Source organism: Diadema antillarum, unplaced genomic scaffold, assembly GCF_040938485.1.
Source record: "Diadema antillarum isolate AM-2024a unplaced genomic scaffold, OU_Dant_1.0 seq00000437_RagTag, whole genome shotgun sequence".
Classification (NCBI taxonomy): domain Eukaryota; kingdom Metazoa; phylum Echinodermata; class Echinoidea; order Diadematoida; family Diadematidae; genus Diadema; species Diadema antillarum.
In genome coordinates, this window is record NW_027271414.1 from 984554 (window position 1) to 999719 (window position 15166).

Genomic DNA, 15166 nt, shown 5'->3' on the forward strand with positions numbered 1-15166 from the left:
AAATTATTTCATACCCCACCATTTGATATTTACAACGTAGTCTGGCTTCCAGACCTTCTGCCTTGACCATTTTGCTTCCCAGAATGTATTAACGCCCTCTAATGACAACAGAAGTAGCAGGTTGAGCTGGACTGTCCCAAGAACCATCTGAAGTTCCTGTATCCGGGCAATTCCAGCGTTACGGACATTACATTTACAGAATTTGTTGTGACTTTATGGGCTTATTTCAACAACTCAGCATAATCATTCTTAATCCATTCATGGTTTATTCTAACCCAGTCATGTTAACAGTCCGAGTTTTGATCAGTTACGATACTATAAATCATTTGGTAGATATTACACAAAATGCTTGCCGTTACGGACATTACATTTTTTTGGACTCGATTATTTACCTGCATGTGGATATGTTGAGAAATTTATGAATCAGAGCATCAGGTAAAAGGAATTTTCGTCTGAAATGAATGCTCAGGTCCTGTTGAAGTTGTAGATTGATAATTGTGTACAACACATTCAGGAGTTACTCTACAGGTTCACAAATGTAGCGTTACGGACATTACAACTTTGTCCATTTTTTAAAGTCCCAATATCTATATTTTAACACAGTTCGTATCTCAGACAAGGCTAATATTAGTGTTTTTTAGTTCATTCTTAACCAAAAACCACTTTGAAACAAATGCTGAATTGTTTCTGAATATGGAATAATGAGAGTCAAAGATTGTGTGTTTTTACAAAAATTATCAAAAATGTTGCCCCAAAATGGATTTTTTGAAGAAAAGAATGCCTAAATGCACTTCAATTGTGTCAAAATACCACTAAAATGAAAGAACTTGACAAGTTCTAGGATTTGATGCTAAATTTGTCCCTGCAGCTTATATATTTTTCAAATTATTGCAGATTTAGGATTTTTAGGAAAAGTAACAATTTTTGCGGAATTGCCCATCCTGTATGTTGTGAAAGGGACTACAGTTGGCTGAGGGTCTGGAAACCAGACTAGGTATGAAAATGAACCATGAATGATTTATTAAGGAGAGTGCAATCACCAAAAAATCACCAAAATTATGTGAATGCCTCAGAAACCTAGATACCAAGGTCACGATCATATTATTCTTTTCTGAAAATGACCTCTCCTTTACAGTTTGCTTCAAAGGGTTTGAACAAATCACAATGGCGAGAATATCGAAAGGAGAAAGATGGTACACTTTGTGGACAGTGTAGAACAGACATATTTGTTTCATTATTGATATATTTTTTATGATGACTATAATGGCATTATAATCTTTGCGTGTCTGAAGGGTGAAATTTTTCAGCCACCTTAAAATGGGCTTTATTACTTACTTACTTTACTTCACTTTTCTGGAATGATGCTGTAGGTCAGAGCCTGTTCATCGATCAGGATTGTATCCTAGGCTGCTCTTGATCCTTCCAATTAATATAGCCTGAGCTAATCTCATTCAAACATGTCGTCTTAGAATTCAAAAATTAGAAGAAAAAAAATCCACGGGACCTACACATGGCAGGGAGGGATGAAAACTGCTTGAGACCAAGGACTTATACATAGCACTTACTCGTTATCAAATACAGAGTTCTTCCAATGCTCGTCCAGCTTGTTCTTCAAAACAGAGCACGCCGAGACCTGTTACGAGACGTGTTACCTGATGGCGTGCCAGATGGTCATTAATACCATGAGTACTGTGTGCCCCATTTGTCCTCAAATTATCAATATAAATTGGTCTTGTTAAAATATATACATAGTATATATGTATAACACTCTGGATCCAGCTTTAGGGAGACATTGTGTAAATTGGCAATGTCAGCAGTAAAGCATGCGATTGAATGGGATATGATATAGCTGGAGACGTTTAAGAGACAAAAATTAGAATTGTCTCCATAAGGTCCTGTGTCTCCTTAATAAAGTAATTATGAGCATGTAATGTCCCCTAAAGCTGGATCCGTACTTATACAATGTACATTGTATATGTATGTATATAATATATATATATATATATATATATATATATATATATATATATATATATATATATACATACATACATACATGTATATATTTCCGTTGTTCCATTGACTATTTTCCTTTTCTCTAAACGACCGAACATCTCTTAACATGAAATTACAGTATTAATAACCTGATTTACTACATTAACTATGTGCCTTTTGCACAATGTAACCCACATTCTCTCAGATAGAGAGCTGTGTGTCTTCTGACTGATTTGTACAGACACTAATACATGTACGTGGGACGGTGGGACTAGAGTATAATCTGTAGGCATAATACCAAGTGTTACTGAAAGAAATTGATACATTCATAGTACACTTACAGTGCATTCCCGTTATATTGAAGTCGTCGGGACCGGCGGTTTTCTTGTGTTATATCGAAATTTTGGTGTAACAGAAATTTTGTTGTAACGGAACAGTAAAGTATATAAAGATATATAGATGATAATACTGTAACCTATACTTTTACTTCATTTCGTTATGACAGTGTTCGTCATAACGGAAGTGCACTGTAACACAGTTGTAAGGCATTTTCGAATACATGTGTATATGAAACTATGTATTTTTCATGTGATGTTGCTGATCAACCTGATTTCATTTTTTTTTTCTGTTAAGGATGAAAAGAATGGAGAAATCTGGTGTTGAAAATGATAGTAATGCATAATTGTTTACTGCGATGGCGTGGAGTGTGTTCCGTCGGTACAGTTGTATATTCTAAAGTAAAACTATTGACCACAAGAATCATCATACATTATGATATGCAGAATATAATTTATTGAATTGTATATGTTGATGTAAGTGAACGATTATTAAATTTGATACCAAATAAAAAGCAATGTTTGTCTTGTGATTGTCCTTAAAGGGGTGGTATAGTTTTGGTTGGGATAGTTCTTCAGATTTCCAACTTTTTTTTTTTTTTGTGCGAGATAATGAGAAACCTCTTATATGAAATATGAAAGAGTGTCCAATTCTAAGATGAACTCAAAGTACAATGTATATTCTAATATTGGTTTTGAAATGGCCGAGATATCCAACAAAGAGGACCGAATAAAAGGTAGGACATTTCTGTCTTACTTTAAGTTTGGATATCTCAGGCATTCTAAAACCGATTGCTATCAAATTGAATTTGAACTTCTCTTAGAATTGCACGCTCTTTAATATTTCATAAGTGATTTCTAATCATCTCGCAAAAAGTCAAAATCTGAATCCCTCCTCTCAACCAAAAATATACCATCCCTACAAGAGTGTCGAGGTAATAATTCCGTTACATTAGGCGTTTCCACATCAGCCCGATGTTTCGAAATAGCGCGCTATTTTCTGCCTTGGGAAATTAACCCGATCACGAAAGGACCCGCTATTTGATAATGTGAACACAAATTAGCGCGCTAATTGTATCGCTCTGGTCGGGAAAATTTCTCGAGTCCAACTCGGGAAATTTCTGAAATAGCGGGATAATTGGCGAACTAGCGCGCTATTTGATAATGTGAAAACGCCTCAAGAAATTAGCGCGATGCATCCCATCATGCCTAGCATGTCTGATCCGATCGATTGAGGCAAACTGCACACAAAGCATGAGAAATTTTTGAAAGTGCACACATTACTGGTGCTGTTTGCACATGCTCAGCTGTCGACTTAGCTCGAAAAAAATTCGGGCTAATTCTCTTCGGGCTGATGTGAATAAGAAATGAAATAGCGCGCTAATTCGCAATCGCGAAAAATACCTCGAGCTTGGATTTTTATCGGGCTGATATGAAAACGCCTATTGAGAAGCTGATGTGGCCGAGTGGATAAAGACCACGGGCTGTCAATTACTAGATCCCCGGTTCGAATCCCTTCAGCGGCTGTGCCCCTAGGCGATGCTGGATACCCCTATTGCTTATTTCTTCGAAAGAGTTTTAAATGCTACGGTCCCCTGGTTGCATGCGTAGCGCCCAAATTAAAAGAAAAAATGCAGTGTATTCCCGTTATATCGAAGTCTTCGGGACTGGCGATTTTCTTTCCTTGTATCGAAATTTCGCTATAACCGAACAGTGCAGTGTAATTATAAATATTATTAGCCTACATAGATGATACTTTTGGGACCGGAATTTTTATTTCGTTGTAACGAGTATTTCTTTATAGCCGTTTCATTTATAACGGGAGTGTACAGTACTTATACATGTATCAAAATCATTCTTTGTATGCACTTCACTCGCTGATGTCTTTACAGATACGACGCGTTTAGTCGAGATACAAATATCACAGTGCACACACGTTTACGTTATTTGACCTGTTTTTTATTACATTTCAGAAAAAAATGATACATGGACAACTCATACACTCTGATTACTATATTTTGACTCCAAAATTAATACAATGAATAAGTTTGTGATACACATGCATAGACTTCATAGAAACAAGGGAGGAAGCAAAACGATCAAAAGTACCCTTATCTGGGAATATAAAAACACAAAACGATCTTTCAAAAACTGAACATCATAAAACACATTTGTCCAATACGTATGATGTGTTCGTAAATGCCAAGGCCTGTAACACACGACACAAGAAAATGTGCCAATACATTTGGCAATACATGTACATACCACTGATGCGATGTTAAAATTTCGGAAAGCTTCGCATCACTTACCAAATCCATGCTGTATAAAAATGTTAGCTGCTTGAAACGGTGTTAATACGCATAATAATGCTGATGAGTATAGTGCCAAGATATTTAACGTTTGCGTTTCGTTGGTAACATGAACGGAATAAAAGCTTGAAATAACCAATTGAATTCTCTGATATATCAAACTACACAGTTACACATGTCAAATATAATTTTGTTTCTTGATAAAAACAATCATTACCTGGTAAATGGTGGAGAATAATTTCTAGAATCTACTGGAATATAAGCATTATTTACACTGGAACATTCTGGAATGGCAAATATACAAGTTGGTCCTTACAAAATTCGCACCAATGTGTAGGAGTAACAATAATAATGATAATATATATTATGTATAACATGAATTAATTGCATATACATGGATACAATCCGTATCTCTGTGATGAGTATATGTATCATACATTTGTGTATCATTCATTGCAGAATGTCAAGATGCAATATTATTAATGACTATAATGCATATAAGACCAGTTTTCGCGATATCGTCTGTAAGAAGAAAATATATTTAGTGTGGCACATGAATAAGATTATTGATCATATCTATTCATGCACTGATGTGAATATTTCCTCAGTCACCAAGCGCGTAAATTTTTCAGTATTAATCCACATATGTTTACATACCACTGGTAGCCATTATAATAAATGTTATACATTACCAGGTTGGATCAAACATCAATGCACGATGAAGAAGGCATAATTATCATAAAACTCCCGACATCCCAAAGGTCGAAATATGAACTCTATAAGCCATGTATACCATAGTCTATAATCTTATTACATCTTACTACGACACTGGTCTGGAAAAAACAACAACAACTAAATACTGACGGCAGGTAAAATCTGGGCCAAGTTGTTCCTCAAAGTCTGCCTTTTTTATACCCTAAATTTGATCAGTTTTTCCTTAAGAAATATTATGCATAGGCCCAGCAGTCCAAGACTAGCTAAATATTATTTACAACGGATACTGCTCAAAGGCCCGTAATACAAAATAGACACAACTTTTCTTTTTGTGCGTCGTGTTAATACATATTAAAGTCTTCTTAGAAGCTCTGGATAAGACCCAATTTGCTTTTAGATGTGACTCGATATTCATCCGTTAAGAATGATATCAAAAAGCAATTAGGCCTAGCTGGATTAAACCAGATGTGGAAACACTCCGTTTTGTTGTTGGAAGCCATTATAATATTATGTTATCGTTTCGTAAAACGCGATACACAATGGAGCTAAAACAGTCGTCTCGGATGCTGCGTCCGTGTTTTATCTTACAAAACACTAGAAAACAATCATACAATAAGCACAATCTTATATCTATACAAGCATACAAGTGCGTAGATTTTACACACTTTGGCAGCTGAAGTCCATGTTCTATATAACGATAATACAAAATATCGTAATGAATACATGTTTGAATAAGTTACCTCTGGCAATATAACAAAAGTCTCAAATTTTAACCTGTAGTTTGATGTGGCTGAAACACCATTCAAAGAAAAAGAAAAGAACATTCCGCCGCATGTAGGATAGGTAAAAAAGAATATTGTCAAAAATGTATTGACGTATTATTTTGTTCTCATAAGAATAAAAAGATATGCCACATAGGTTCACCTTATTCTCCATAAGGTAGACAAACGCTCCTTTTGACACCTCGCTCTGCTCCTATCGAGGTTGGCTTGAACAGTAAACTGTTGTAGATCTTTCCAAACTGGGCGAACCCCCTGTCCGGCGGTATATCTTTCTAGCCCTGGGAAAATCGGACATTCCCCGCGCTGTTGAAGCCACTCAATCTTATCTACTAAACAGAGTCTTATTGCTGTTTACTTTGCTTCTGTGATTAGAAAAAAAAAAAAATCGCCATTACAAAGTTAATTTCGGAAGCACCAATCATATCTTTCAACTTTGACTCGACCCTTGTGCACGTGGTCTGCAGAAGAGCCGCAAAGCCATATCCAATTAGTCTGTATCTGGCTGCGTTCTCGCAGAGACATGTAATTGTCATTGTTGTAAGCTTGACCGCAATTATTGCTGTTTGACGTCACAAAGGACATAGCGCAACAGACATTTGCCCACACTACTTTCGTGTGTTATACTGATTTAACGTCCGTGCGCACATTAGATCTTCAAGGTTTCATCTGCTGATAATGCCGAAACTAAACTCTAGAACCCATCCACCAGTAGATCCGCCACACATGTCGCCTCCCCCTTGCTGTTGGTTGCCGTGATCGAATACTCCCCCTCATCGTCCTCCTGGATCCTCCTGATGATCAGCGAGCACAGGCCGCCGTCGTCGTAGTCGAAGATAAAGCGAGCGCTCTCCTCGATCTCGACGCCATCCTGGAACCACTTGATATCCGGTTCTGGGTCACCTGCCACTCGGCAGTCGAAGCGCGCGCTGTCTCCTTCGAAGACCTCGCAGTCAACCATCTCCTTTGTGAAGTGAGGCGCTCCCGGAATGTTCTGGTTCAAATCCTTCCTCAGACCATCAACCTCGTCTCCTTCTTCGTCAGCGCCGTCGCTCGCCGCTTCCTCGCTAGCCTTTTTGTTGTCGTTTGCTGATCGGCTGTCATTTAATTTCGCATCCTCTACTTTGGGTTGCGCATTAAGCTTCACGTTATCCTCTCGCACGATAAGCTCGCTCTCGAGTTTAGTGTTTTCGGTCTTCGCCGTAGATGGCGCTGCAGAAGACTCGGTCTTTGCTTGGATGTCGCTATTGGGAGGCGTTGGAAGCGCCGCTTCACTTTCCACCTTCTCCTTCGGCGACGGAAGCGCCGGGGACTGGGCCTTGGTGTCGGCAGACTTTTTGGCGCTTCCGAAGAGCGAAAGCGACGCCATACGCCCGATGGCACGAACGGCTGTGGCAGTTTTCTGTGGAAATGAGATGGTGTTGATGACGATTAGTAATATTTAGAACCTGGCATTGATGATACATATCAGCATTGGTCTCATTCAATCGAGAAATGACTGAGCAGTGAAGTTCAGTTGTTGCACTTGTTCTTCAATGATACTTGGTTCACGCCACTCTGTATACTGACGAGTTTTTCTTTTCCTTAATAAATCGACATTAATTCAAATTAATGAAATATATTAATTCGCAATTCTTGTGGGCGTAATTTGTAATTCTAAACAGAATACGAGTTTTTGCTTTCCTGTGTCAGATCTGGGTTCTGCATACACCAGTTGCACTCCAAGAAATTTCAGCAATTTTATTCAAAATTATAAAAAAATAATGATAATGTTGTTCAAATATGGAGTAAAAGCATTAGATATAACGAGCTTAGAAATGTTACATGAGTGACGTCATTGGGTCAATCAGAATATGAAATTAAAAAATAGGAATAAACTGAAGCATCACTGCATATCAGGCATGAGTTAACAAGGCCATGAGTAATGTTGTGCTTACGTGACTAGCCATCTCATAAATGCCCGAAATACGTCAGTGGCTGATCTTTAGAGGTGCTTCCTTATATCCCGTCCTCTTTCCCCAAAAAACGTGGCTCTCACGAATTAATGATAGATTCATTTATTTTCTCTCATATGAAAGGGTCGAAAATTAACCTTGAATTCCAATGTTTTATTCGATCGAAATATGTCATATCAAAGCTTCAAATGAGAGAAGAGCTGCAGTGCACTCCCGTTATAACGAACACGGTTTTAACGAAATTCCGGTTACAACGAAGTAAACTTCCAGACCGCAACATAATGGCTCTATGTTTTTTATTGTTTATTTGTTCGGTTATGAAGAAATTTCGATATGACGTTTGAAAACTGCCAGTGTTGGTCCCGAGGACTTCGTGATAACGGGAGTCCACTCTATAAAGGTGCATTTTAAACGTTTATTTTAAAGTCTTTAGATTTATCTTTCTTGACGGTCTACGAGGCATCAGTACGATGCGTGAAGATGGGCCGTGACGACCTAAAGTAATACACTGTTACATCATGTCTCGAATGTGGTGACATTGATTTGCACCCACGTGACTTTAACCAAGACATATTAATCATTCCTATCCCAGTGTAATCATGACATTACATGACATTGTATACTTTGAGAGACTCTTTAACCCGTAGATTAACCGTGATTTTAATTGCGTGCATGTCCAGTTTATTAATATACTGATAAATGAATAAATTATAATGATTGAGCAGGTTATCGATATGTGAAGCACAAAATTATGATTGAATTCAGCGACGGACGACAATCATAATCGCATATACGAATGATGTGTGAATACTTCAAACCTCAGTCTTGCATAAAAATTCAATCACACTCTCAAAAGGAAAAGATGAGCTATTAGGTTTATAAAAAAAAAAAAAAACTGTTAGTAGTAGCTCCTCTTCGCAGATGATATAAGATATGAAATAACCCTCGAATATTAGTACCACGCCATTGGCTATATTGCGCCCCAAACCACTCTGTTTTGAGTAATAAAAGCAAACATGTTGTTGGTGATTGTTAGTATTAGCACCGCACACAAAAAGCGAGCACCGTATACCACGTGTACACGTACATCGTCCGTTGATTCTTCCACATCAGACGAGCTCGAATCTAACTCGTTTGATCCACTCTGCTTCAACAGAAAGATGTGAAAACGATTTCTACCCTTTAACTTTGAAAACTTGCGACACACATGAGCAACATTCATAACAAGAAGTTTATCAGCCTTTGGAAAAAAGCTCTTTTGAACTTTTTTTCTTTATAAAAAAGGAAAGAAAGAAGACTCCGTACGAAGAACAGGTAAACGAACAAACAACATGAAAGACGGGAACAATAATTAAGAAAACATACGGTAGGTCCATAGAAAATAGATCAAGATGAAACATAAAAAGAGTATAGGCTACAGAAAGAAAGGAATTTTTTTGTGCCCCCTCAATAATAACAACCCCCCCCCAAAAAAAAACAACATATCTTATGTCAAGTATTCTTCAGGATAAGACTTTCAAATTGGTAACCTGTTCATGTGCTTTGTCAAAGTTTATCCGGTAATTTTCTTTTAATGTTGAAAAGGAGAATAATTATGCTGCATGAGTTGCCATTGGAACCCTTCGGTATTGTTAAAATAAGACAATAAAAGATACCAACAAACATTATATATTATATGCAACTCATTTAGATCTGTTATATGCCCGTTTTGAGGTATATACAAAGGTAAATAAGCAATATATACTCTGGTGTCGACAGAGAGTACATGTATAACTTGGGAGACACAAAGAGAAAGAGAAAATGGCTAAAGAACATAAGAACAATCTTTTGATTAACAAGTATATGGAAAGCGAAATTCCCCCAACCATCCCAAATTTTATCACCAACCCTTTTATATGGCATGTAATGATTACCCAAGGAAAAGATATCCATTACATACACACATATACATATACAGGATGTTACGAACTTGAGGGGAGATGGGGCTTGGGGGGGGGGGGAAACAAGAGGGAGATTGTACCAGACTATGACATAAAGGGAAATAGATATCACAGTAATACGTACACAATGACAACTACCAATGAACGAAATTGAAGAAAAACAAATATAGATATGGAATTTGAAAGCAACCGAAGCGACAAAGGGGAACAAGGGGAAACTTATTTGAGAAAGAGAAAGATACTCTCTTCCGAGATGTAAAAAGCACAGCTTTTTATGCACCAATTCCCAATAAAGCAGCTTTAAAGAGAAAGCCATCTTGAAAGAAATCCACTTTAATGAGAGCAGTAAAAAAATACAAAGATCGCTGCAGCACTGGGTATGCAAAATTCATTATATTTCCTTTTGTTTGTATAATCATTTCAAGTAGCACTCAAAGACGGTGGCATCATTTGAGTATTAACATTGGTAATTCCTAGCAGTGCTGAACACGATTTACTTGATGACCTTCCGCATTTTAATTGATATGCTTTTTGTTGTAGTTGTTTTGTTTTGCATCGCCCTCAAAACTTGGTAAATCCATCCCTTCACGATAAATTCAGCCATGATTGGTTTAGGAATATTCTAGGTATAGGTGAACGTACCTGCCACCTTCTCCTTGCCACGAAGTTCTTGAGTTTGGCAGTGCTGATCTTGTTGCTCTTGAGGTCACTGGAGTCGTTTCGCAGCCACTTGTGTTCCAGACACCCATCGGCTGTCATCCTTTCCCTGTAACCATGGATACGAAGAATTTATCTCCAGTCTATTGCAGTACGCATTCCAATTCCTTTTTCAATAATCGAACCACAAATTATCCTCATAGAGACAAACAATACAAAACGACTATACAAAAGAAGCTGACTAATAATATTGACCCCCCCCCCCCCCCCAAGAAAACAAAACAAAATAGAGAATCCCATGTAATGGCATTTTTTGAAGTATAGATTATTATTCTGAAGTTTAAAGGAAGGACTGTAGAGTATTTGAAAAGGTATGTTTGGGAAATAATTAAGTATTATATATTAATTTGTTTTTTTAACAGGAATACGAGACTAGGTTGAAGATGTATCCATCTTTTCCTCCTCTCTCCCCAAAAGTAACCGAAAATGATCTATGTTTCATCTTCTAAGTAACTTGAAATTACTCTTGAAACTGAGCTATTGACACCGTCTAAACCTTTGATGTCATGAATAGGAACCAAGATAAATCGGCAGTAAAGTTATTGCGTTTTGAAGTTAAGGAAAGTAAGATATAAAAGCGTTACAATAAGTGTATGTATGACGAGCGGATCCTATCACTAAAATAGCAATATGACATACAACATTAAAATCAGCTCGAGAGAAAAAAAACAAACAAACAATGGATTTGCGGACTAACTCTTTCTTCTGGATGAGCAGACCGTCGATGAAGCTCTTTGCGTCCTCGGAGATGGCGTCGAAGGCCTCGTCCTCGAAGTCCCACTCGGCCAGGGTCACGTTGTTCAGCGTCTCGGCGTCGTTGTCGCCCATGAAGGGAGACAAGCCGCTCAACCTGGGGGCGGAAGGCGGACGAAACGATAATCATTAAATTTATGCGACATCAGCAATCACGAGGTCTTCATTAACTATAAGTACATATCCAAATAATGGACCATATAATTATGATAAACACTTTATCGCTCAAACGTAGCTACACACTGAATTGGAGGAAGCCGAATTGAGCATGGTACCCATACCACACCGCTCTATATCAACTTGAGAAGTGTAAACTCTGTAAAGTATGACATACATGTAATGCTCTGATATATGTTGGTATCCGTGACTTACCTTGGCACAAAACTATACCAGAAAAATATGTGGAAAAATTGATTAAGATATCACACAAACACCTCTTCACATGGCATAGACTTTTCTTTCCTTTATCATAAACCTTTCTTTATCCCCCCCCCCCCAAAAAAAAGAAGAAGAAATAATAATGATAATAAATAAATAAACAGATAAAAATCCCATGTAATATCAAAAGATAAAGTTTGAGAATCTTTCTTCGGCGAGCACTCACAGAATGTAGCAGATGACCCCGACGCTCCACATGTCCGTGGTGAAGCCGATGGCGTCGTAGTTGATTACTTCCGGGGCGACGAACTCTGGCGTGCCGAACATGACCTTGGTGCTCTCGCGGGGGTTGAACGCCCTCGCTAGGCCGAAGTCGATCAGCTTGATGCGGCTGCCCGTCTTGTCGACGCAGAGGATGTTCTCGGGCTTGAGGTCCAGGTGGAGAATGTTCTGCTGGTGCATGTGACGCACGCCCGTACTGATCTGACGCATGAACTTGATGACGTCACATTCGGTCAGGCAAAAGTCGTCGTCGATGACCCGCTCGAACAGCTCTCCGCCGTTCACACTGCGCCACACATACACACAAGAGGCAAATTATAAAAGCCAACAGGTCACATTGACAATTTCATCAACCTGAAACCTTAATAATTGATAGATCGACGAAGAAAAAGCTGATCGGCTACAACAGGTCACGAACAGCTGACATACAATTATTGTTTGTTGTAATAACTTTCGTTATACTGACAATTTTGGATATTTTAGAATTTTTCTGTCGACGTGCACATTAAGCTCATCACTTCTTCTAAGTTACACTTCAACTCTACTCGTTGTGAATAAATCTGCCTACTAATATTTCACATTTATGAATTCAATATTGGCCCTGGAGGATCTAGACTTTCGAGCTTCTCATTTCATTATGTCCTCTGCAATGTGTATCAGTACACAAACACAAGTAAACAGACACACACTCCCTGTGACACGTTCAGTCTCAGAGACCACTGACACATACACGGACACAAAAAGAGGCACACACAAACATAGACATATACGCACACACAAACACGTCAGCCATAAACATTGTAGACATACGCACGCAAAGACACTAGGACACACATATAGACACTCGGACACACACATAGACACCCGGCGGACACACACATGGGTATTATTTAGGTCCATATACTCACATCTCCAGCACCATGATCATCTGCTTGGGTGACTCGAAGGCGTCGAGGCATTGCAGGAGCTTGGCGTGATGGAGTTTGTTCATCACCTCGATCTCGTTCCTCACAGCCTCCTTCTCGCTAGCCTTGATGGTCTTGATCATCTTGGCGGCGTACTCCTTACCGGTCACCTTGTCCACGCACTTGTGTACCGTGCCGAATCGACCCCTGTCAATGCATCGAAAATTTATGGGTCAGATCGTCCTATCTAACTCCAATACACCTGTTTTATGTATCTAAGATGTATGGACATATGCCCCTCCCCTGCCCTGCATGACCTGGTAATGAACCATGCGCGTGATGAACTATGTATTATAATATAAGCAGGTTTGTTACTGATTTAACTCTTTCTTTCCCTCATCTTATGACTTTGTAACAAGCTATTGCACACACCTGTATATACTCAACTTATTTCTATACCGGCAATGTATTTTACATGCATTTAATTGTTGCTATGACAGGCAAGCCTTGGGGGAAAGTCTCGGGCAAGCTCCGCCATTGTCGGGAACAAGCTTTATTAGACAAGTTTGTATAAACTTTGGATCTCAGAACTTACTTTCCGAGGATCTCCTTGATGGCGTACTTCTCGGAGAACTCTTTGTCGGGTTTGATGGTCACGTGACGGAACTCAACCTGCTCTGCATCTTCTACAAAACAGAACAAAACCAAACGAAACAAAACAAGACAAATTACTATCATTTTCTTTGTCTACGATATGTCGGTTGGCAGTTAAAAGTCAACAAAACACCTTTAACAGCGCAGTTTTAGCATGTATGCCAACACTTGAAATCATGATTATGTACCGTGAACTTCTAATCACAGACGAAACGAGCGAGCTTTAGATCTGCGACGCGAACAGTAAGATGACACCATTTTGGCAAAAAAAAAATGGTGTTCTGCAAATGCTCGAGACAGCTGTTTCCCCGTCCGGCGGGGGTCTGCGTCGCCTTCGCGTTCGCGTCGCAGAACTAAAGGTCGCTACTATCATCGCAAAGGGCGGTAATAGATAAGCATGGTTTGTATGGATGGGTGATGAAACTCGTTCACTTTATGCCAGTCTCCGACTGGCTAAAGGCAAAACCCGATATACGACGATTTTGCCTGAGGCGATAAATCTTCACGCGACAATTTCAAGTCTGTATACTTAAAGACTAACTAAACGCTCACGCATCAACACCCATGCGACGTATATATGGCTATGCCCATAAAAAAAGGAGTGTGCTAATGTACTATGTTGATGCTTTAACGTCCATTACCAATAGGTGTATAATAGATCACAATCTGAAGTATGATAATGAGTAAAGACACGTACGATGTATATCCTCAAATGACCACTGTAAAGACTAACACATATAACTCATTCGGACATTAGTGTTTAAAGTATCAACAACAATTTTGTGATAAATCCTGACATTATTTTTCAATTACATTTCTAATTTTGAATCTATCTTCATCCCTCATGTCAAGGTAGATTTTTCTTTTATATTTCCAAAATGTATCAAATGCACTTTGATATAGCTTCATCTGCTTGTTTAGTTTTTTTTTTTTTTTTCATTTCTTTTTGCTGTCATTCCTGTCTATAAAACAAGCAGCGATAAACAGACGTGAACTTACGATCGGAGTCGGATTCGGATTTCGCTGGTTCCGTTTTACTCTTCTGCTCCTTCACAACCGTCAGTATCTCATCGGATTCCTGACCCGCTTCACTGATCCCAAACTCGTTCTCCGAGCTGATCCGGAAGATGTACTTTGTATCCGGTTTCAGGTCCTCCAGACAGTGGGAGGTGTTGGAGACGGTGGCCACGCGTTGCCATCCCTCGGGTCTGTCCCCAGCGGTACGCATCTCAATGACGTACCCGGTGATTCGGCTTCCCCCGTCGTAGCTGGAGCCGGTCCACGATAGAGTGAGGGACTCGCGAGTAACGTGCGAAGCGATCGGCTTGCCCACCGGCGGGTCGGGTTTGTCTGGAATCGAACGAAGGGTCAAAATTGCATCATATCACTGTTCTAGGATACCATTAAACAGATGCAATGTATTTTCGAAATGACACCAATCCTTGCTGAT

The 15166-nt window shown here is 39.0% G+C and overlaps 1 protein-coding gene across 1 annotated transcript in view; it reads right to left on the reverse strand.

Annotated features, from left to right (window-relative positions):
• Positions 1-5561: 5561 nt before the first annotated feature.
• Positions 5562-15166, reverse strand: part of LOC139732577 (myosin light chain kinase, smooth muscle-like) — a 36961-nt gene continuing 27356 nt past the window's right edge. Inside the window, exons 11-17 of the mRNA XM_071643429.1 lie at positions 14716-15066; positions 13658-13748; positions 13066-13269; positions 12102-12443; positions 11442-11594; positions 10670-10793; positions 5562-7534 (exon numbers count right to left, since the gene is read on the reverse strand). Coding sequence (XP_071499530.1) covers positions 6827-7534; positions 10670-10793; positions 11442-11594; positions 12102-12443; positions 13066-13269; positions 13658-13748; positions 14716-15066 — 1973 coding nt within the window. The 3' untranslated portion in view covers positions 5562-6826. The remainder of the gene's footprint in view (positions 7535-10669; positions 10794-11441; positions 11595-12101; positions 12444-13065; positions 13270-13657; positions 13749-14715; positions 15067-15166) is intronic.